The following is a 24078-nucleotide window of genomic DNA, read 5'->3' on the forward strand; positions in this document are numbered from 1 at the left end:
GTAGCTGGTAACAAGCTTTTTACTAAGAGTCCGGACCGACTCTGCAGTGGAGAACTGGCACTTTATTTCTGTACAGCAGCGAACATAATGCACGGCCTCTCGGGGACGTTTTAAGCTCTTTTCCCGCTAACTATGCTAACTTTACTCACTTAGCATCCCGCAACTCACTCTGGCTGCGGCTAAAAACCAAACACACTCACTTCCTACTACGTTACCCACAAGGCCACCTTCTTAAAGGGGCAAGGCTTGATAGAGCTAATCAAGTCATTTGGTGAAAATTCCTGTATTTTTTCATATCGCAATATATATCGCAGAAAAAACAAATATTGCAATGTCAGTTTTTTCCAATATCGTGCAGCCCTAATCCCCATAAGTTATTTCTGGCCACTTTCTCATGTCATCCTCCCAGTCCGATGTTTATCCTCGACGGGTGCGGTACACTGACACCGAAACTGTACGCTCCCATGTGTTGACCACGTTATCCACATCAGCTAATGTAAAGCAAACCGACTCAAAGTTTTAACTGTAAACAAAAGCTTACTCGCCGTATGCTGCATCTGATATGTTTGCCGATTCGAAACATACGGTGAATAGGCCTGGTTGTGCGATATCAAACTCTGTCACAGTTTACAGCGCTTGAGAAAGTATAGTAACGTTTCAGCAGAGTAACAGTACTCAGGATGCTTTCCTTCCACTCTTGCTAACAAGTTAACTGATCTGAATTATATCCAACTGCACATCATACTGTAGCTACCAGTACATGTAAGAGACACCTGACTGATAAGGAACGAGAGAGAAAAGGAGGGAGATGGAGGGATGGAGAGAGGGAGAAAGAGAAAGGCAGGGATCGAGAGAAAGATGGAAAGAGAGAAGGAAGGGGAGAGAGAGAGAGAGATAGAGGAGGAGACAGAAAGAGAGAGAGATCCTGCTGCTGTAAATAATTGATAATGTGGTTCCTGATAGTTTGGTGTTGGCCCTGGTCGCCCTTTTACTCTGTCACGTGTGTGTGTGTGTGTGTGTGTGTGTGTGTGTGCGTGTGTGTGTGTGTGTGTGCGCGTGTGTGTGTGTGTGTGTGTGTGTGTGAGACAGCTGGGTGGTGTAATGTTCAGGTGGCTCCGAGCTCGGTTTGCCAGCCGCAGTATTAACTTAATTAAACTGACATGTATGACTCACACACACACACACACACACACACACACACACACACACACACACACACAGACGGACAGTTACCAACCCCCAACCCATAACACACACACCTCTCCTCTTCTTCATCCCTGCCCTGCCCTCTTTCCTCCTTTCCTTTCCTTTTCTTTCCTTTCCTTTCCTTTCATATCCTTTCCTCTCTTCTCATCTCCTTAGTTTCTTCTCCTTTTCTTTCCTTTCCTCCTCCCCTCCTCTACATCCTCCCTTCCTTCTCTCCTCTCTGCCCTTCCTCCTCCTGTCTAGTCCCCCTCTCTTCTTCCTCCTTTCGCTTCAGTCTTCCTCTCCATCGCCCTTCTCCTCCTCTCTGTTCCCATCTGCCTTCATTCCTCTCCTCCTCCTCCTCCTCTCCCTCCATCTCTCCATCCCCCTTGTCCTCTTCCTCTGTCTCCATCCCTCCATCACTTCTCTCCAACTTTCTGTCTCATGTGGCCAAGGCCAAAGACCACAAGGGCTGAGGAAAGACATGGAGAGAGAGAGAGAGGGAGAGAGAGAGAGTAGTAAGGAAAGAAAGAAAGAAAGAAGAACAGATACAGTAGATACAGGAGGAAGAGGAGGAGGAGGAAGCTCTGGTTTCCTCCTGTGTGTTTAATCCAGACCGGACAGCGTCCAGACCTCCAGTCTGTCTGTTCAGACTCACAGCGGGAAATATTCCTGTTTGTTATTGTTATTCTGTCTAGTTTTGGAATTTTAGACACAGTAAGGAATAGGTTTTTTTCTATTTTGTCCATTTTTATTTTTGTATATGCTTATTTCTTTTTATTTTCTATATTTTATATTTTTTTTATTTTACTGTACTTTTTTATTAATTCTATATTTTATAATTATTCTATATCATTATTATTATTATCATTATTATCATTATTATTGTTATTATTTTATTCAGTGTTGGCTCCTCTAAGTGTAGATTATCAAGAGTCCACACTGTATTTATATCCAGAGATCCCACACTATAGGACACACCTGAGGAGGACGTGACATCACGTTGCCGTGGGCGACAAGGTTGTGGGGGGCTGGGTAAAGAAGTGTGTGTGTGTGTGTGTAAGAGAGTGTGTGTGAGAGAGAGAGAGAGAGAGCAGGGATCTGTCTGGTGGAGAGGTTAGGGATGTGGAGGATCTTCCCAGTATGTTGGAAACTTCTGATCGATTTCTCCTGGACCAAAACTGAAGGATAGACATTCGATATGTTTTTTTTTTTCCTGATTGTTATTATGGGATTTCTGCTTTAATAGACAGTGTGAAATGGACAGGAAAACATACAGAGAGAAGAGATGACACTCAACCCAAGTTCCCAGTCCAGGACGCCCTGCGGTTTGGGGTCGATGTGGATTAAGACGTCAGATGTTGGATGTTTTTATCCTTTTATTTTGACATTATTTTAAAGGCTTTTTGACTTTATTAGACAACCTCCAGTGGCGGCTGACAGAAAAGATGAGAGAGAGAGACAGTTGGTGACATGTGACCAAGGACTGAAGCTGGAATCAAACCTGTGACACCCAGACTGTATGCTGAACTGTTGGAGACTGGACATTTCAACATGTTTCTTGGTCTGGACTATTAAAGCTTGTGTCAAGTTCTAACAGATTTCTTATGGATGTAAACTGAAGTCTGAAGAGTCTTGGTTTGAGACTTTATTTATTTTTTGGACATTTTTTGTGTGTATGGAAGATACAGGAATCACACGTCTAAAAACGTCACTTTCATTCATGTGGAAGATAAGTTGACACACTTTTTTTATGTGTGTGTAGACTGTACGTTTGGATATTTTTGTGTGTGTGTGTGTGTGTGTGTATGGACCAGTGTATATGTGAAGATGTACAAGCGTCGGGACTATGTGGAGCTCTATGAGAAGGACCAGGCCAAATGGGCGCTGCTACGCAACGTCAACACTGTGGTGAAACACACCACACTGCTGCCGGTACGCTGTGTGTGTGTGTGTGTGTATGTGTGCTTCATGCATAATTGTATGTCTGGATACTGTGAGATTTGTCATGCGTAAGCTACCTGTGTGTGTGAATGTATGATTCCTTGTTTCATGCATCATAATTGTATGTCTGAATATGGTGTGTGAGCTTTAATAGGATACCTGTGTGTGTGTGTGTGTGTGTGTGTGTGTGCGCGCTCTGTGTGTGTGATGCTGTATCATCTCATGTTTCATAATTGTGTGCAAATCCTATGAATGTGGTTTTCTGTGTTACATGAATCATAATTGTATGTGTGAAAACTGTGAGCGTTGTGTTTAAGGCACCTGTGTGTGTGTGTGTGTGTGTGTGTGTGTGTGTCTGCCTTGTTGCTTGTAACTAAAGCCCATGACACACAGGCCACATTTTGTGGCGATGGAGATGATCAACTGAAACCACTGTAGGTAGTTAGTTATAGTGCGATCATTTCAGTGTGACACACTGTGAAAAATCAATTCATGCTGCCTAGAAAACCAAACCGGAACTCTTAAAGTAAAAATGAGATTCACAATTATTGAACAGATCATGTTGATAAAAGTCACTCTAAAGGCTTCAACACTGTTTCTTCATTGCATTTTCACTCCCAGTAGTCCTGATTTTGCTCCAACAATCTCTGCTGAAAGCAATATCTATTCCATCCCATTTATTATATTGATATAGTTTGTTAAAACCCATCTAAATAGACGCAGAAAGTTACATACTCCAGTTTTCTCTCATGTTCTTGCTGCGCAAAGTTGGAATTATTAGATGTTCTAGATGTTTTGTTATAGATTTATATTCAGTGTTGGGGAAAGTCACTTTTAAAAGTACTTACTTTACTGTGTTACTTACTTTTAAAAGTACTTTTTAAAGTAAGTAGAAAGTTTAAAAGTAACTAGTCCCAAAACAAAGTTACTCTTTATTAAAAAGTAACTAAGTAGAGAAACTATATGAAAGAAAAATAAAATAATTCTCATTTTAAAAAGTAACTTATAAACAGATGACAAGATTTGAGAAACTAACATGTTAAGTTACTAGTTATCATAAAAAAGTACTCTGAGGTTTTTAGTTATCTCTCCCTGGCATGAACTCACGTCCTCTGTCCTAACCTAACCTAACCTAACCTAACCTAACCCTAACCTAACCTAACCCAACCCTAACCTAACCTAACCTAACCTAACCTAACCCAACCCTAACCTAACCTATCCTATCCTAACCTAACCTAACCTAACCTAACCTATCCTAACCCTAACCTAGCCTAACCTAACCTATCCTAACCTAACCTAACCTAGCCTAACCTAACCTAACCTAACCTAGCCTAACCTATCCTAACCTATCCTAACCTAACCTAACCTAGCCTAACCTAACCTAACGTAACCTAGCCTAACCTAACCTAACCTAGCCTAACCTATCCTAACCTATCCTAACCTAACCTAACGTAACCTAACCTAACCTAACCTAACCTAGCCTAACCTATCCTAACCTATCCTAACCTAACCTATCCTAACCTAACCTAACCTAGCCTAACCTAACCTAACCTAACCTAACCTATCCTAACCTAACCTAGCCTAACCTAACCTAACCTATCCTAACCTAACCTAACCTAGCCTAACCTAGCCCTAACCTAACCTAACCTAACCTAACCTAGCCTAACCTAACCTAACCTAGCCTAACCTAACCTAACCTAACCTAGCCTAACCTAACCTATCCTAACCTAACCTAACCTAGCCTAACCTAACCTAACCTATCCTAACCTAACCTAACCTAGCCTAACCTAGCCCTAACCTAACCTAACCTAACCTAGCCTAACCTAACCTAACCTAGCCTAACCTAACCTAACCTAACCTAACCTAACCTAACCTAACCTCCTCTGTCCTAACTTCTCTCTCCAGCATCAGACCTGGTTCCTGTCCACCTGGATAAATTCCTGGTACAGGTTTAGTGTTCATCAGCCTGCGAAACCTTCCAGTCCCGGGTCAGCTGTCTGCCTGGACCTTGATCTGGGCTGATCTGTGGTTGATTGAACCCTTTTCACACGGCACCTTTCAGCTCAGTACTAGACTGATGTATTAACCCTGCAGAGTCTTAGCTAGCTGTGTTTCAGAGCAGGACCTGCTAGTCTGCAGCTGAAGTAAGGGTCAGCTCTCTATAGGATGATGATGTCAGACCTGACTTAACCCAGCAGACATTACAGTCTGACTCGGGTCAAAAAGGTTCAGATTTCTCCAGACTGCAGTTATACCTGGTCTGGCTGCAGTGTGAAAATGGTTGTAATTCACTGATTAAATAAAGCAACATGGATTCTGATTATGGTTCTGATCTTCTGATTTACAAAGCTGTGATCAAATGTGATTTTTTTTACATTACATCATAAATGTCATCATGGCTGGTTAAACATGGAAAATGTGTGGATCACATAAGATTCAAATTTTGATTTATTGTTTTTTATGTTTTTTGGTTAAACAAAATGGCACAAAATGTGGAGGGAAACGCTCCAATGGAGACATGGTTCCTATGTGGTTCTGATTCTGGCTCTGATTTCAGTTCTGATTCTAATTATGCTTCTTATTCTGATTCTGATCATAATTGCTGTTCTGATTCCAATTCCAGTTGAGATACTGATCCCAATCCCGATTTCATTATATTCTTGTAGGTCTAATTCTAATTTTGATTCCCACTCCAATGCTGATTCCATTTTCTGGTTCTGATTTCTAATCCCAATTCTGATCCTGATCCTGATCCTGATCCCGGTTCTGGTTCTGGTTGTGACTCCGGTGTGTCTGGCTGTTTCCAGGGCGACTATGTCTGGTTGGACCTGAAGACGGGTCGGGAGTTTGTGGTGCCGATCGGCGCGGTGGTGAAGCTGTGTGACTCGGGACAGATCCAGGTGTTGGACGACGAGGGAAACGTAAGAACTGAAATATCCATCTGGGCATCAGTTTCTCTGCATGCCGTTAAACCAGCAGCTCAACCACAGTTTGTTGCAACTCGGTGGTAGATCAACTAAATTCAACTTTGAATAGTGTTTTTAGTAGTTTATTGCTTCTTTCATTTTGAGGTAGTCTGTCGTCTGCAATTACAGACGACAGACTACTAAGAAAAGACGTAAATTGTGTATGTTCATCCTAAGATATGCTGATTAGTTTCTGTCAAACTGTGTGTGGGCATTTTAAACACAGTGAACATTCCCCGTTCTTTATTTAAAATAAAATGTGATTTTTCTGAACAGACTATTCATTGCATCATTGCAGTCTTGTGACTTTGTATTACAATACACTGCAGATGTACTGTATATCAAGTAGTTTCAACTACTTTTTCTAAGTAACTTGAGTTAATTAAACTGTTTCTGGAGGGTAGCTTTGCTTCTTCCAGTGTGAAGCTACTGAAAACTAGACTTTAAAGGGTATTACTGTAAGTAATCTATGATCTTTATCGAGTTGCTGTGGCCTGTAACTGACACAAACAATAAAGTCACATTTTCACAACAGAGGCGAGTAAACTAGCTTATCAGAGCAGAGATCCAACAGAAGTGTGAAGTGAAGAGGTAATATATCACCAGGCTAAATACTGGAATAATAAAACACATTTGTCATTTGCTTTTTTGGATTGCGAGTGACTTGAAACTCTAATGGTTTGGGAGTTTTTCTTCCAAAACAGAGTTCAGGCCGGAAAAAGAGTTTAGAAAGCCAGAAATCTCAGCAGCTGTAAAATCCTTACTTATTGCCCCTTTAACGTAGCTGCCCATACACTGATTGACTTTGCTTTGTTTTTTATTTCTTTTGTATATTTTCTCTCTCTCTCTCTCTCTCTCTTTCTCTCTCTCTCTCTCACATCTTGCCATCATCCCCTCCCTCTCTACCTTTCTCTCTCCTCTCACATCCTCTCTCCCTCTTCCTTCTCCATCTCCTCCCTCTCTCTCATCACCCCCCCCCCCCCCCCCCCCTCTCCAGGAACACTGGATCTCCCCCCAGAATGCCACCAACATCAAGCCCATGCACCCCACCTCCATCCATGGGGTGGAGGACATGATCCGCCTGGGAGACCTGAACGAAGCCGGCATCCTCCGCAACCTGCTCATCAGATACAGGGAGAAACTCATATATGTGAGTATTACTGCAGTACTACTGCTATACTGCTACACTGATACAGATATAAGACTACAACCAGAATGTTGTGTGAGTATTACTGCAGTACTACTGCTATACTGCTGCACTGATACAGATATAAGACTATAACCAGAGTCTCATGTGAGTATTACTGCAGTACTACTGCTATACTGCTACACTGATACAGATATAAGACTATAACCAGAATCTCATGTGAGTATTACTGCAGTACTACTGCTATACTGCTACACTGATACAGATATAAGACTATAACCAGAATCTCATGTGAGTATTACTGCAGTACTACTGCTGTACTGCTACACTGATACAGATATAAGACTATAACCAGAATCTCATGTGAGTATTACTGCAGTACTACTGCTATACTGCTACACTGATACAGATATAAGACTATAACCTGCTCATCAACACAGAGAGAATCTCAGCTACAGAACGACTTCAAATATTGTCTAAAATTAACTTTTCGGCTCATCTGCTAAAGACTGATAAACTAAAATAAATTACCTGCCCAGAATAATTATTACTGGCCTAAATAATTAATATACTGTATGTAGAAATTAATATGTCACCCTAGCTATTTTCAATGCTATTAAGAATCACATACTGATTGTTAATTTAAAACTTCCTGACTCACTTTTATGATCAGATTTGTAATTTTTTATGAGAGTATTTTGAAGTGTAGTTTCAAATTTTGAGAACATGCAAAGACTAAAGACTTTATATAACCGAGGCATTCAAATGTTATCGTCTCAGAAAGTTAGGGTTAGGGTTATTATTGGTTTGTTATTTACATGTTTGTTTATTGTTATATATTGTTCGTGTTAATTTCAGACTTCAAATACTACAAAGAGATAGATTCTAGTGAAAGCTATTCTGTTGTTTAGTCAGATAAGTCACCTTGTCTCTCTCTGTAACCCTCTAAATGACACTTTCAGGACTCCTGGTGTTTTTTAAACCTTTATCTAGAGTTTGCATGCTCTTTACCAGCTGCCACATCCAACCACTGCTACGCTTCTGCTGTTGGCTACTGAGCAGGTTTCCCCCGCTCTCTACTCCATATCTTGCCTTCTTACTCTCTGCTTTTCTATCCTTTCTGTCCTCCGTCCTTCCTCCCTCTCTCCCTCTTCCCTCTGAAGACGAACTGTGGCGGCAGGGTAAGTGCCGGACCTTCAGGCATGGCTGGGGAGACAGATCAGACCCGGGCAAAAAGTATATATATTTGGAAATGTGTTTGAAAAGCAGTCAGGGAGCGCATGATTTATTTACATCCCTTCAATGCTATACTCACATAGCCTCAAAAATAGAGACAATGCTATCTAATTAGTCAAGGTACAGGAAAAGCGTACATTTCACGTGCAAATTTGACAGCGTTGGGTTTGTAAAAAATGTCATGCATGTTGCACGTTTTGAATACAATTCATTTTACCATTTCATTGTTTTATAAAGTTGTAATCACATAGAAATCATGGATTTCATTCCAAAATGCTATCAATTTTGAAAAAAAAAGTTGCTAACTGAAATTCATCAGTCAATCTTCGAAATCGAAAGCGTAGATGATTCTAGTGTCAAAAACAGAACTGACATAACTCATAATTTAAATACTGTTGCGTAATGTGCTTTACTTTCATGTCAGCAATCACCTTGTCAGAGTGTCACTTTTATTCTAACAGTGGAATTAAACTCTTCAAATGTCACTAAATGCGAGGTGATCTTTATGGGTTTTCATTTTGTTTGGGCCTGCAGAAACCTGGCATCTCCATGTGTCATAACTGACTGCCGGGATGAAGCCAAATCATCTAAACTGTTTCATAAAACGACAGAACTGAATGGACATCGAGGGTAAAACAGTCGGTTTCCTGGAAAGTTGATGCTGTGGAGGCGTCAGGTTTCTGCGGGATAAGTCAAACTGCGTTGTGGGACGATTTTGCCCGGGGTTCCTGGTAACCGAGCTCATCACTGCAGCCTGGGCGCATGCTGCTTGGTTTCCAACATGGCCGCTGGTTCTCTGGTGGCAGATACCGATACGTTCTCATTATCATCCTCCACCATCTGAGCTACGAGACCTGCGTCACCTCTGGCCTTCACCCAGCTCCCCCCCCCCCCCCCCCCCCCCCCCCCACACACACACACACACACCTCCACCCCCACCCGCTCCTCCCTCTGACGCCGCCATGTGAGCAGCCGCCAGACAATCAGACGTATTCAACATATTCAACATGCATTTGAAGAGTTTCAGTCCACATTAAGATATCCAGCATTTGAAAAAACTCGACATACCCTTACAACATGACAACTAGATGTCTTAAGACTTTTACTTACCAAAATAGTGACATTTTAGAGGACGCAAAGATCAGTATTTTTTTCCTCCACCAAGTAAATAGGAAGGAGGTGATGTTTTGTTGTTTTGTTTGTTTGTCTGTTTGTTTGTTAGCAAACTACCTCAAACAGATTTGGCTGAAATGTGGTGGACAGATCGCCCTTGGACCAAAGATCAGTTGATTCGATTTTGGTGGTGATCCAGATCTGGGATTTCCACCATTAGTCGATTATCGTTTTTAGCCACAACTATTGAGCTGCATTCATGTGCTTGTGGGAAATCCGACATTCAAGACTTCCAAGTGGACTGTTAAACAGCGTTGAATTAAGGTGCTATTTTTAGGAAAATCAAACCCTGAAAACAAAATCAAACCCAAAAAAATATTGACCAGTGAACAACAGGAGAAAAGATCCAACATCGATATATTGCGTTCTTGAGTGAAACCCTTCATCTATTTGTTTTCCTTTGTATTCACTGCAGGCATTTCCATTCCAGTCATAACTTTTCACACTGTGAACTAATTGTGATGAATTACTGGGGTTTGACCGATATCTGTCTGGCCTTTTACTGGAAATCAGCAATCAGCCAGTCAAATATAATTGAAATGATGCAGTTTGTTTGGTTGCATATTTATTTTATAACTGATCATTATCACATTGTTTATCTATGGGAATCCCTTAACCTGAATTGATTCTAATTAGACATTTTGATCTGATCTTATTATCATGGGCTTCAGTGGAGAGTTTTAGTGTCCCATGGTTTAAAAGCTGTTTCAGAGGCTTTTCCACCCTGACACACTTGATTTTATGGCACAAAAATGGTCAAATATATAGACATTGAATATTGCCGCAAAACATTGGCCATCAGCAGCTTCAATCCCAAAGTATCGGCGTTGGTATCGGCCTTCAAAATCCCACATCGGTCGAACCCTCGTATGAATACTAACCATTTGCCTTGAATCCATCCCTGTATGAGTTGACCATGTTTTAGAAGTGACTGTGAGTGAGTAAAAATGAAATGTTGTCATGTGAAATGCACCGTACTGGATGATGTCACAGCTTGGCGACGTCATCACTGCACCGTCCCGTCTGTTCCCGCTCTCTTCTGTCCTGAAACCCCCGTCAGCCACCTCTCTCCGTTCACTCCTCCCTGCTGTGTGTGCAGACGTACACCGGCTCCATCCTGGTGGCGGTCAACCCCTACCAGCTGCTGCCCATCTACACCGCCGACCAGATCCGCCTCTACACCAACAAGAAGATCGGCGAGATGCCCCCCCACATCTTCGCCATCGCAGACAACTGCTACTTCAACATGCAGAGGAACAACCGCGACCAGTGCTGCATCATCAGGTGGGGGGAGAGTTTAGGGAGTAGAACAGAGCTGTGAAACAAGTTTGTTATAGCCTAGAGATTAGAGAAGCAGGTGGCTGAGAGGTTGTTGGTTCAAATCCCTGGACCATCTGGGATAGGTGCCCTTGAGCAAGGCACCTTACTGATACCAACAAACTCCCCCAAATCCAGTGTTGAAGGATTCCTCCGGTGTTGATGAAAGTTAGCTTCATTTTCCAGATTGGCCTCTCTCCCTTTCCAAACCGCTGTGGATGTTTACATGCCATTATCACGCAATTAGCTAAAATGAGACTGGTGTTCCCTTATGGTCATTGGTCATTTACGATATCCGATCTTCAGAGATGTGTAGTAACATAATCCATGGATGAGATTTATGGGTCGAAGATAGTAGTATAAAAGCATATAATATACATTTTATTTGTGAATGACCTGCCTGACAATTGTTCAGCTTTTTCAAATCAATGGAAGTTGGGTTTGTTTAGACTGGAAGAGAGATGCCAATCTAGAAAATAAGGCTAACTTTCACCAACACCAGAGGAATCCTTTAAGGTGAAGCAGAGTGTCGCTAAAAAAGAGCATGGAGCTGAGTCAACCTTCCCTAGATAAGGTTAAATAAAAAAAGGCTGGAGCGACTCACCCTGAGAGGAGGGTATAGTCCTTGCTAGCATGATGCAATGATGTGTGTTTGTATGTGTGTGTGTGTGTGTGTGTGTGTGTGTGTGTTCTCTCACAGTGGTGAGTCAGGAGCAGGGAAGACGGAAAGCACGAAGTTGATCCTTCAGTTCCTGGCAGCCATCAGCGGTCAGCACTCCTGGATAGAACAGCAGGTCCTGGAGGCCAACCCTATACTAGAGGGTAGGAACACACACACACACACACACACACACACACACAGACACACATTACATCAATGTGAAAATAGCCCCTGAAACAGGCACTATCTAGGCGGAGCTCTTGCGCAAGATGATAAAACTGCTGCTCTGTCATTTAGATCCTCCACTTCAGAAAGGACTAACTTTCTCTTTCTCTTGTCCACGTTTATATTCAGCACCGTTCTCCCCTTTGTTACTTCATGTTAGCAAGCTAACCAGTCAGATTAGATAATTAGACTAATATAGCTTGCAAGTTATTGTCAAACTTTGTGCTGCATAGATGAAAGCGTCCATCTGATCACAGCCTCAGACTGGTGATACCCTCTGAAGTCTAAATTTATGGACTCGTACAAAATTAATCTAGAGTGGTGTAGGTGTGCTGCAGGCATCATTTACACTCTAACCTAAGGCTACGTGAACGCTACACCCAAATGAAAAACAATACGGCAACACTACACCTACGCTACATGCATGCAACGCCTGGGTCTCCGCTGAAAGTCTATGTAAATTCTCTGCGTAATCGTAGATGTTTGGTAAGATCTTACAGGTCTTGATCTGACTTTAGGTAGAAGTTGAAGGTTCTCTTGGATGTCGGTCATGGAAACTGAATAAAGGCACAAAAATGCACAAAATCACTCATACAAAATCACCTATACTTGTACAGCTGCATGCACACACACGCAGACACAAATGTACAAACACAAAGGTGCATGCATATGTACATACAGTATATATGCAAAGGCTCATACACACACATATCCATACAATATTATCATGGTTGCTCTGTTTTATCCCTCTGCAGCCTTTGGCAATGCTAAAACCATCCGCAACGACAACTCGTCTCGCTTTGGGAAATACATCGACATCCACTTCAACAAGAGAGGAGCCATAGAGGGAGCCAAGATAGAGCAGTACCTGCTGGAGAAATCCAGAGTCTGTCGACAGGTACAGCAGCAAGCTGCTCACAGGCCCAATTCAAGAGTTTTTCTATTATTGTAACAAAACATTCAAATTTTCACTGAAATTTGAAAAAATGTTAGGCAGTTTGTGGTGGCTTCTGTGTTTATTTGCATTTAAATGAAATAAGTATCTGGAAGGGAAGCAACTTTTTGAAGTCAATTGTTTGCTCTAAATTCGTGTTAACATATTTTTTGTTTTTAATGTATATTTTTACGCCATGAATATTGCCCTGTGGGGACAAATATAGTGCTGTACATATACTGAATTTAATTCCCCCCTCCCCCTTTAATCTCTCTCTCTAAACTGTACTGTCCAATAAAGCAGAAGTGCCATAAAAATAGTCTTAAAAGAAATAGTTAAAATGGGATTTTGGCTTTACCCTTTCCCTTTCATTTAGTTTCCCATAATAAAGAGCACATTGTTTTATCTTGTACACAACCTAGCTTGCACACTGAGCATAACAGACCTTTATTCCTTTTTTCTAGTTAAAACAGGATGTTTAATTTCCTGTAAAATTGGTATCAGTCTTTTGTTTCTCTGCTCTTCTTCTCTCTGTTAACTCCTTTCCTCTCTGTCTCTGCAGGCTCGTGATGAGAGGAACTACCACATCTTCTACTGCATGCTGAAGGGCATGACTCCCGAGGAGAAGAAGAAGCTGGGGCTGAGCAAGGCCACCGACTACACCTACCTGACTATAGTGAGGGACACTTTTACCTGTTAAACATTCAGCTGGCGCTCTCACAGTCAGTGAGCGGGTAGTGTCAGCGTCTCGCTCCGGGATGCTCTGACAGGTCATGTAGTTATCCATGGACACTTGTTGACTGTTGCAGGGATCGAGCCTGTGACCTTCTAGTTACGGGACGGTCACTCTAACCAGTAGGACACCCTGCCGCCCAGTTAATGCTCGAAACTCAGCATTAAAGGAAAAATCCACCCCAAAACACTTCGATATTGTAAAAGAAAAAGCTATTGGCAATATATCTTGTATTTCTTGGTCCATTTTGTTTTTTGGAGGTGTATTTTTCTTATTCCTGATCAAACGTAGACGATGTGAAGCAGCTACAATGGAGTTTCATAGCAGCAAATGTTCCAGCGATCTAAAACCTCAGCGGTAAACGTTTTTGGTGTCAGTCCCTCAGAATCAAAGAGCGAGGGCTTCTTTCTAGAGCCGCCATTTTGCACCAAGAGACGTTCAACAATCGTACAGGGAGAAATCCATCGTAGAAGAGGAGGAGAGAGATTTCTCCAATTTCTCCACCAACAGGAGCAGCAAATAGACCAGAATGCAATGCAGCAAATAGACCAGAATGCAATGCAGCAACAAGACAGGTTGTGTTTTCAGTAAGGGGCAAGGGACTCTCGCTTTGTCTTGATTGGAAAAACCCTCTTACTACGCTCTCACTATCGCTCTCTCCACCTACACATATAACCCACGGCTGAATGCGACAAGTTCAGGCCCGTTCTCTCCAACTCGTTGAAAGGCATTCTGGGATATATAGGACATCACTAGCTGAAATAGAAGTAGACGAGGCAGGCTGAGGGAAAGTGGGTACACCAAAAAAAAAAACACTTCAACCACAAAATAGCTGCTGGCATGCATTGAATATCACAGATGGGTGATATCTAACAGTGTGAGAGTATCTGACAGTGGATTTTCCGTTAAAACTGACTACATTTCCCATCCATCCCTCTGTCTCTCTGCAGGGGAACTGTACAGTGTGTGAAGGTCGAGACGACTTGAAGGAATACTCCAACATCTGCTCTGCAATGAAGGTACTGATCAAACCAAGCTATGGTTAGAGTACATCAAACAATTCTCACATTAGTAACCCAAGGTGTGTGTGGTTGTTGTTATTCTTGTTGTTTATTATACTGTAATACAGGCTCTCAACCAACAAAACAACAAAATGAGTCCTAGTTGTGAACCACCAGCAAGCGTAAACTGGATAAATGGTTTTAAGCTTTTTCCATTTCCAGGCTATTTGACTTATTTGGAAAGCACTGTAAGCTGACAATATTCATTATTTATTTCTATTAATTATTATTTTTCACACTCCATAAATCATCTCAGGACCTCCAGGTTGAGAGCCACTACTCTATTTGAAGAGTTTCATTACAAAATTTGACATTCACCATTTGAAAAAAAGTGACATATACTCTTATAAAATAATAGATAGCACAAAACAAACACAAATTCTGTCACTTTTTATAGGAGATGAGGTACTTCAAGTCCTTAGTTGACAAAATGACACTACTTTTACAAACTGATCCTGTATATTTTGGAGATATTGAATGATGAACTAATGAGTGACTTTAAAAATATATATATATATAGATATATACTGTATATAGATATATAGCATTTTTTTCCTTTACTCTGTTCTGTAGGTGTTGATGTTCACAGACAGAGAGAACTGGGAGATTTCTAAACTGCTGGCTGCTATATTACACATGGGAAACCTCAGATATGAAGGTACACACACACACACACACACACACACACACACACACACACACAGTATGACACATAGAGTGACCAGGGTTTAACCTGTTGACCTTTGACCCTCCAGCTCGTACCTACGACAACCTGGATGCCTGTGAGGTCGTCCGCAGCTCTCACCTCACCACTGCTGCTACACTGCTGGAGGTGACACACACACACACACACACACACACACACACACACCGTGTTTGTAGCGTGTAACAGTGTGGATGTTGTCATGTGATCTGATTAAGTAATGGCAGGATCATCCATTTTGAAAGAGTTGCGTAACTGAGTCTCCAAGCCGCTGTGTGCTTCAGTGCTTCCTAATAATAACAACAATAATAATACTAGTAATAATAATAAGTAGATAACGCTTTACTTTACGGTTCACTAATTCATGCTTAATTAACTAGTGATTAAGCATTAACTAACCATGTGTTGACATTTTAGTTTTTAAGTACGCTTCACTCATGCTCAACCACTTTGCTGATTAAAGTGTAAGTACTTTACAATGAACATTGCTATCTACCAGTTTAATTATTTGTTAACACCTTTAGCTATTTATTAACTCTGCAGCAGCCACAGATAATGCTTATGAATACTGAAATATGTTGGCACAAGTCATAATAAACTAAAACAACATAATGGTCTTTATTGTGTCGGTACTTGATGCATCATGAATAATTAAAAGCCTAATGAATAATTAAGTACTTAGCAAGTACTTAATGAACTGAACTGAACAAACCAAACTAACATCTTAAAGGTTCCATATTATTCAGTTTGGATGACTTTCAGACTGATGACTGTCTACTGTGGCTCAGAATAGGAATAATGGTTTTCAAATCAATATTTAGTTAGTTTAGTTAAAATGGTATTTATAGAATGAATTTGTAGACTCATTAGACTCATATCATCATGTAGAAGTCGTCACAATGCTGGACTCTGATTGGTCAACAACAGCAGCTCCTCTAATTCATATTGTGATGTGTTTCCTGGAGTCAGTCTGAAACTACCTGGGGAAAAAGGATGGAGTTTTGAAAATGCAACTTTAAACTTTTACCACTCAAACAAAATCAACATTTAAAAACATCTACATCATAATAATCAGAATCATCTTTAATCTAGGTGTAGGACGCTTCATCCCCGGTCCTGAAGGACAGACTCTCCAACCACTAGGCCTCCCTGTCGCTCTTTAATGGCTGATCAATAGACTTGGGCATTGATTAGCCATTGGCTGCCAGTGGGTGACAGCTGAACATGAGGCCATTGATCCTGCAAGGACAGAGAGACTGAGAGAGTCAGACTGGCAGAGAAAAAGAGAGAAACAAGTAGAAGAAATGAATGGTAGTTAATGAGAGCTGAGGTTGAATTAGATGAGAGCTCCCCCTGCTGGCTCACAGGACAACACACAGCATGGGATACACATGACATCTGAGCGTATATTACATCTGTGTGTGTTCCTACTTTCTGTGTGTGTGTGTGTGTGTGTGTGTGTGTGTGTGTGTGTGTGCAGGTGGACAGTAAGGATTTGATGAACTGTCTGACCAGCCGAACTCTGATCACCAGAGGAGAAACAGTCTCCACCCCCCTCAGCATGGAACAGGCTCTGGACGTACGGGACGCATTTGTAAAGGTATAAACACACACACACACACACACTCACACACACACACACACACACACACACATACAATTACTCCTATACCTGTAATTAACTGATTATCCTCTATTACTCCTTCGATTGCAGAATCACTCACCCTAAATGGCTCAGTTACCCACCATTAGTGTACTGATTTGCGACTTGACTGTGTGTGTGTGTGTGTGTGTGTGTGTGTGTGTGTGTGTGCAGGGTATTTACGGGCGTCTGTTTGTGTGGATCGTGGAGAAGATCAATGCAGCCATCTACAAGCCTCCGTCCCACGAGCCCAAAGCCCTCCGACGCTCCATAGGACTGCTGGACATCTTTGGCTTTGAGAACTTCACCATCAACAGGTAGAACACACACACACACACACACACACACACACACACACACACACACAACTCATGTCAACTCATACTTCATGTCACACTGTCCCCACTAAATTGCACTGGTGCTACCCAGCTATAGTAGAATGGAATGAGGAAGACCGCTGTTCAAAGATGAAGTTATCACTCGTCCTTTTCACACACACACACACACACACACACACACACACACACACACCTCCCCTCCTGCTTTTCTTAGCATTTCTTCTTATCATATTGTTTTCTTGTCGTTCGCCCCTCTCTCCATTTGTTTTTGCAGCAGCGGTGTGTCAACTTGGAATGAGACTCTTTGCATTTGCTATTTTCATTTTCTTTTCATTTCCTCTTCTTGTTTTGAGATATCGTGCATCAGCTTGGAATGAGACTCTTTGCATTTCCCGTTATCATATCGTTTCCTTGTCTCCTTCGCCTCCTGTAGCTTTGAGCAGCTGCGTATCGACTCAGAATGAAGCTATTAGTGTTTGTCATATCGGTTTCTTGACGTTTCCTCATGTAGTTTTGACGTGGAATAAAACTGGTGGCATTTCTCCCTCTCACATCAGTGTCTTGTCATTTACTCCGTCTCCTGTCGTCCGCCCTGGTTATTTCTCATCATCATCATCATCATGTTGTTTCCTTGTCATTTCCCCCCTCCCTCCTGTAGTTTCGAGCAGCTGTGCATCAACTTTGCCAACGAGAACCTGCAGCAGTTCTTCGTCCGGCACGTCTTCAAGCTGGAGCAGGAGGAGTACAACCTGGAGCACATCAACTGGCAGCACATCGAGTTCACCGACAACCAGGACGCTCTGGACATGATCGCCATCAAACCCATGAACATCATCTCCCTCATCGACGAGGAGAGCAAGTTCCCCAAGGTAACTGAAGTAACGTCAAAGTACTAAAAATAACAGGAACTATGGTCTAACTACAGTACATCTGCTTCTTAAATGAGCAAAGTAATCCCAAAGTATTAAAGTAACAGGAACTATAAACTTCTCCTTCTTTGACAAGGAGAGCAAGTTCGCTAAGGTAGGATGATACTGAACGCAAGTAACTGAAGTTTAAGAGAGCATTTCCACAAGGAAGGATATACTGCAGCAAATTTTAAAGTATTAAAGTTACAAGAAATATATACTGCAGTATCTGTTTCTCCCTCATATCATCGACGAGGAGAGCAAGTTCCCCAAGGTAGGATAATACTGAATGAAATGAACTGCAGTAATGTCAAAGTACTACGAAAAGCAGGACCTATAGTCTAACTACAGCATATTTGCTTCCTAAATGAGCGAAGTAACCCCAAAGTACTACAGTAACAGAAACTATATACTGCAGTATCTCCTCATCGACGAAGAGAGCAAGTTCTCTCTGTGACGATATGTGGGCCTTATCTATATTCTGCAGTATATACTGTATATATAACTGTTATACATGTGGCATACCATGACATATCCTGCTAAAACTAGTATTGCAAAAGTACTAGGTAGATTACAGGAATTACATTGTAACTATACTGTATTTATTGAAGAGAGGATACCAAGTATATCTTCCTCTAAAGCACATTACTTGCCGTTGTGCTCTGACATCATCCTGATAGGTTAGACAGTGGCATATATCAACATATTTCTGGAAAGGTTAGACTCTATACTCTTTCTTGAGGCATGATGCAGCAAAATCGAAAATAGCTTGAGTTATTCGTACAACTACACAGTCTCTCTCTCTCTCCCTCTCTCTCTCTCTCTCTCTCTCTCCTCCAGGGAACAGACACCACCATGCTGAACAAGCTGAACTCGCAGCACAAGCTCAACACCAACTACATCCCTCCTAAGAACAGCTATGAAACCCAGTTTGGCATCCAGCACTTTGCTGGAGTGGTTTACTACGAAACCAGAGGTTAGACTCTCTTCACACCCAGCACCTCCCAGCAAGTACTGGAAACTGTTCTGGACTGATATCAGAAATATATTTAGATCCTGATTCACAAAATGACGCTGGCAGCAGCTACAGATGTCGTCTCAACTTTACTTTACAACACCTATTCAATGTCAAAATGCTTGCTGGGAAACTTTACTAGTTGTTTTTGTGGTTTACAACAATACCAGAGGTTAGAAATACCTCATCCAGTTATAATGGTTTGGTAATATAGTTTACTAGTTGTTTACACTAGTGAGTGAATGAAGAAAAAGGCCCGCACACTGACAGAGAGGTTAGAGAGGCTCTTTAGATGGCAAAAAAATATGATTCATTGACATAATAAGTGATAAAAAAAAGAAGTGGGAAAAAAGGGAAAAAAGTGACATTTCATTGTCACTTTTTTTCACTTTGTCACTTTGCTGTTTTGTTGCATATTACTAAAATAATAGGATGGTTGCAGTGATTGTGTATTATCAATAACTGCACCAGTGTAGTATGTGCTCATGTTTGTGATTGTGTATGTGCCCACGTTAACGCAATGTTTGTGTGTTGTATCTGGTGTGTGTGTGTGTGTGTGTGTGTGTGTGTGTGTGTGTGTGTGTGTGTGTACTGCAGGCTTCCTGGAGAAGAACAGAGACACGCTGTACGGTGACATCATCCAGCTGGTCCACTCCTCCAAGAACAAGTTCATCAAGCAGATCTTCCAGGCTGACGTCGCTATGGTAACAGACACACGAGCACACACACACACACACACACACACACACACACACACACAATCAATGGCTAAAGGATCTGGATATCAACAGAACTACTCTGCACGTTTCCCTTCTCTTTGATTGAAGCTGGTTATGCAAAGTTTAAAGCCACAGCTCAGGTTTTCATACGTTTCAAGACTAGTTTCAAAACTTACCTTTCAGATTGTGCCAGTTATTTCTCTCCATACACTCCAGAGAACAAACAAAACTAGTAGTGAGGTGAAAGTGTTGCCACAGGTGGCGCTGTTCTGTTCTCAGGTTTCCATCTTGGATTTGGTTAGAAAATCTTTAACTTTCCTTCGCATGACTTTCCTTTCCTTGCACGTTTCTCCGTAATGTCTGGCTTGCAGCTAACATTACTGTCTTCTCTGTCTTTCCTCTGTGTGTGTGTGTGTGAGTGCTTGCCTATGTGTGTGTCCATGTGTGTGTGCACATTTGTGTGTGTGTGTGTGCGTGTACACTTGCATGTCTGTGTGCTGCTTCTTGCCAGTTTCTGTGTGGCTACGCTCCTGGTAGTACAGTGGGTCTTCCTGCCTCCACTCTTCCCAAGGTAAAAAAAAAAAAAAGAAAAAAAGAGAGAATAAAAATAAGAAATAATCTCCATCCCTGCGTTCCTCCATCCCTCCATCCTCATCTGCTTTTACCAAGGAACAGAAAATCTCCTTTTAGAAGTGAGGGCAGATTGCTGTAGAGGTAGAGGTTTGATCCTGGTGTCAGCAGGAGGGCGTATTGTTCCTGTGAGCTGGAGCCTGCACTCTCACCTTTTTCATCAAATTCATACATGAATTTCAAGTGCACAGGAGAGATAAACAGAAAGACAAATATCTACCACTTTGTGTAAAACGGCCAATAAGTAGTGTTTGTTTGTAATTACTTTCTAAGAACGACGGTACTGATGTAGAATCACTTGTCAGATCGTACAGCAATAAAAACTTCACTTCAACTTACAGTAAAGCTGCAATTTACAACTTTTTGCAACAGCTGTCCGGGGAACTCTGTAGGACAATCTAGCACCGCTAGCTAGCTCTGTAGAAAACCTAGCTAACTGGCTAGCATCCTACCTGTCTCGCAGTATACAAGCATCTCCGTATCTCACCATGTCCTTGAATGAGTCTGATCTACTGTTTAGCTTCACTGTTATTTCTTTTCTTACTGCAGTTTCCTCAATTGTTGTTGCTATGACTTCCCTGCGTAGTGGCCACTAGCCTCACTTTGATAGCCACAATCAGCTGGCCGCGCCCACAGCAGGTGGTATACATCCCAAAATGTCCACAACATCATTACAAAATGTATAATACCCTATCTCTCGTTTGTTTATTGTGAAAAATGTGGAAAAAATGTGACAAAGTTGGATATTGCAGCTTTAAAAGAGAAAACCGGTTTCAGGACAGCTATCCTGTTCAAAGATTTTGTGTTCCTATGTAAATCCTCTTCCTCATCTTGTGTTTCACCGACTCACCTCTTATTATCCAGTCATCCATCCATCTGTTTCTCCTCAGTCGCTGCCAGATAAGATTTATTTGGCCTTGTAGTGGGACGGTGCAGCGCTGTAGGAAAGTTTTTGATACGAACACCAAATTTTGCACTAAGTTTAGCTCTCTGTGGTAGAAAAAGATTCAGATAAGGAGCCATTATAAATTTGGCCCCCGATGGCCATGGGACGTTCTCAAATTGTTCTAGTCAGATATAAATATTTACAATGGCTCCAAATCTGAATCTTTTTCTAACATAGAGAGCTACCTTTGTGCAAAATTTGGTACTTGTATCAAAAAGTGTGCGATTCTGCAGCTTGACTGCCCCACTATTGGCTATATATTCATCATTTACAGTAATATTTTTTACATTGAAACTTTCATCATGTGATAGTAGTGTTAAAATAGATTATCTTGTACTTCTGTGCTAATTAGACTGACAAAGCTGGTGTTTTAGAGGAAGCTGACTCCTTTGATAAAAGTGTTAAGTTGGCATTTCTAACCTTGACATGGTTTCTGCTCTGGCTATGTGTTTGAGTGGCGTTTAACTCTGACCCAATAATATCTGCCAGACAAAGAGTTTATATTTAGGGAGGGAGAGAGAGAGAGAGAGAGAGAGAGAGAGAGGGGAAAGGAAAAGAAAGGAAAGAGTTAGTGTCAGTGCTCAGGAAGAGAAAAAAGAATCCTCATTGTTACTGACCCTGACTTTTTACGCTGTTTCTGTATGTTTGTCTGTGTGTGTGTGTGTGTGTGTGTGTGTGTGTGTGTGTGTGTGTCCAGGGGGCGGAGACCAGGAAGCGCTCGCCCACTCTCAGCAGTCAGTTTAAGCGATCTCTGGAGCTGCTGATGAGGACGCTCAGTGTCTGTCAGCCCTTCTTCGTACGCTGCATCAAACCCAACGAATACAAGAAACCCATGGTGAGTGTCTGGACGCTGTTTACCTGCATACTGTACAGACAGAATAGAATAGAATAGAATAGAATAGAATGCATGTTATGTTTACATTTTGGGGATTTAGTTGGCACCAGGGATAGACCTGTAGAGTAGACTAACTCACCAGCCACAGACAAACATTTATCAGCATTTTTGCCGCCCTGGAAACAAATCATGTGTCAAATTGCTCATTATATTAAAAATGAATTACAAAACCTAAAGTCTTGAATAAAAACAAAAAGTTGGGTCAGATCGGTGGCGCTGCAGTTTAGTTCCTTCCGAAGTTTGGAACAAAGTTTTGTCAAAATCAGTCAAGTAGTGTATGAGATTTAACACTTGAGTAAAGCAAATTGGACCTTTACTTATAGCGCCCTCATCAGGCCAATCGTTGTGATTTTTTTTATAAACGCTGGAACACAGAAAATGCCAAAATGCATCGTCCATCCACATTTAATTTCATCAAAATCAGACCAGCGGTGTCTGAGATTTCACCTGAGATTTCACAGACAGATTTCATCATATGGGGGACAACAATAGCTGCAAAAAGACAAACTTTACCCCCCTGTCCCAACACTTATACTTACAGTATGTGTCTATGAGTGTGTGTTACTGACCCCCCCCCTCTCTCTCTCTAGTTGTTTGACAGGGAGTTGTGTGTGCGTCAGCTGAGGTACTCTGGTATGATGGAGACCATTCGTATCCGCCGGGCCGGATACCCCATCCGCTACACCTTCGTCGAGTTCGTCGACCGCTACCGAGTCCTCATGCCTGGAGTCAAACCTGCGTACAAACAGGTGTGTGTGTGTGTGTGTGTGTGTGTGTGTTTTAGTTCTAGGTGTGGCTGGTTATCTTTTTAAAGGATTTAACACCTAGTCCTAATGTCTGAGGTCGAACCTGCCTACAAGCAGGAGCGTGTGGATGGGGTATGAAGAGGTTGGGCTGGTGTGTGTGTGTGTGTGTGTGTGTGTGTGTGTGTATGTGTGTGTGTGTTTCACTGACCCATGTGTGTGTTTCGTGATCCAGTATTTCATGATCCCTGGAGTCAGTCAGGCGACCATTTTTTATCTCTTCTCAACAGTTGCTGCAGCGCTGTATGTGGTCCTCATGCAATGTTTCCCACAATGCAACAGCAGTCTGTTTTTCTTGGACCTCTGCATGTTGTTGTGTTTCCCTCCCTCTCTGGTTAGGACGACCGGTGTGCGTGTGTGTGTGTGTGTGTGTGTGCGTGCATACGTAGAGTCCACCTGACCCACACATTGTTTTCCAGACAAGAATGCAATATGACAATGTGTCTCTCCTTCCCTCTCTCTCTCTCTCTCTCTCCCTCCCCCTCTCCCTCTCTCTGTCTCTCTCGCTCTCCCTCATTGTGTCGTTGTGTCTCTCGCCCATCAGGAGGACCTAAGGGGGACCTGCCAGAGGATCGCTGAGGCGGTGCTTGGCAGAGACGACGACTGGCAGATGGGAAAGACCAAGATCTTCCTCAAGGTAATTCTGGCAATGGCGCTTAATTTCGACATTAAAGACAAGACGATGTCTGGGTGAGGCAAAAGTCCCGGGATAACACAAACTATTTAGATATTCTGAGTGAACGATCATGATCTATTTTATTATTTCTCCACCCTGCTGCCTCTTCTGCGGGACTCACCACTCTACTGGAAGAGATTTATTCAATTTCAAAGGGAGATGAGGACAAGAACGCCCATATTGAACCAAATGAAATCAGAAATCACCCCACAGGATCTACC

The 24078-nt window shown here is 42.0% G+C and overlaps 1 protein-coding gene across 1 annotated transcript in view; it reads left to right on the forward strand.

Annotated features, from left to right (window-relative positions):
* The first annotated feature begins 3878 nt into the window (after nucleotides 1-3878).
* Nucleotides 3879-24078, forward strand: part of myo7aa (myosin VIIAa) — a 54982-nt gene continuing 34782 nt past the window's right edge. Inside the window, exons 1-18 of the mRNA XM_078284107.1 lie at nucleotides 3879-3896; nucleotides 5937-6050; nucleotides 7093-7245; nucleotides 10751-10935; nucleotides 11669-11790; nucleotides 12610-12752; nucleotides 13351-13464; nucleotides 14472-14540; nucleotides 15156-15240; nucleotides 15338-15414; nucleotides 16766-16885; nucleotides 17102-17244; nucleotides 17924-18134; nucleotides 19014-19149; nucleotides 19786-19892; nucleotides 22181-22318; nucleotides 22969-23127; nucleotides 23726-23818. Of these exons, the coding sequence (XP_078140233.1) occupies nucleotides 3879-3896; nucleotides 5937-6050; nucleotides 7093-7245; nucleotides 10751-10935; nucleotides 11669-11790; nucleotides 12610-12752; nucleotides 13351-13464; nucleotides 14472-14540; nucleotides 15156-15240; nucleotides 15338-15414; nucleotides 16766-16885; nucleotides 17102-17244; nucleotides 17924-18134; nucleotides 19014-19149; nucleotides 19786-19892; nucleotides 22181-22318; nucleotides 22969-23127; nucleotides 23726-23818 (2187 nt within the window). The remainder of the gene's footprint in view (nucleotides 3897-5936; nucleotides 6051-7092; nucleotides 7246-10750; nucleotides 10936-11668; nucleotides 11791-12609; nucleotides 12753-13350; nucleotides 13465-14471; nucleotides 14541-15155; nucleotides 15241-15337; nucleotides 15415-16765; nucleotides 16886-17101; nucleotides 17245-17923; nucleotides 18135-19013; nucleotides 19150-19785; nucleotides 19893-22180; nucleotides 22319-22968; nucleotides 23128-23725; nucleotides 23819-24078) is intronic.

Source organism: Centroberyx gerrardi, chromosome 6 (genome assembly GCF_048128805.1).
Source record: "Centroberyx gerrardi isolate f3 chromosome 6, fCenGer3.hap1.cur.20231027, whole genome shotgun sequence".
Taxonomy (NCBI): Eukaryota; Metazoa; Chordata; class Actinopteri; order Beryciformes; family Berycidae; genus Centroberyx; species Centroberyx gerrardi.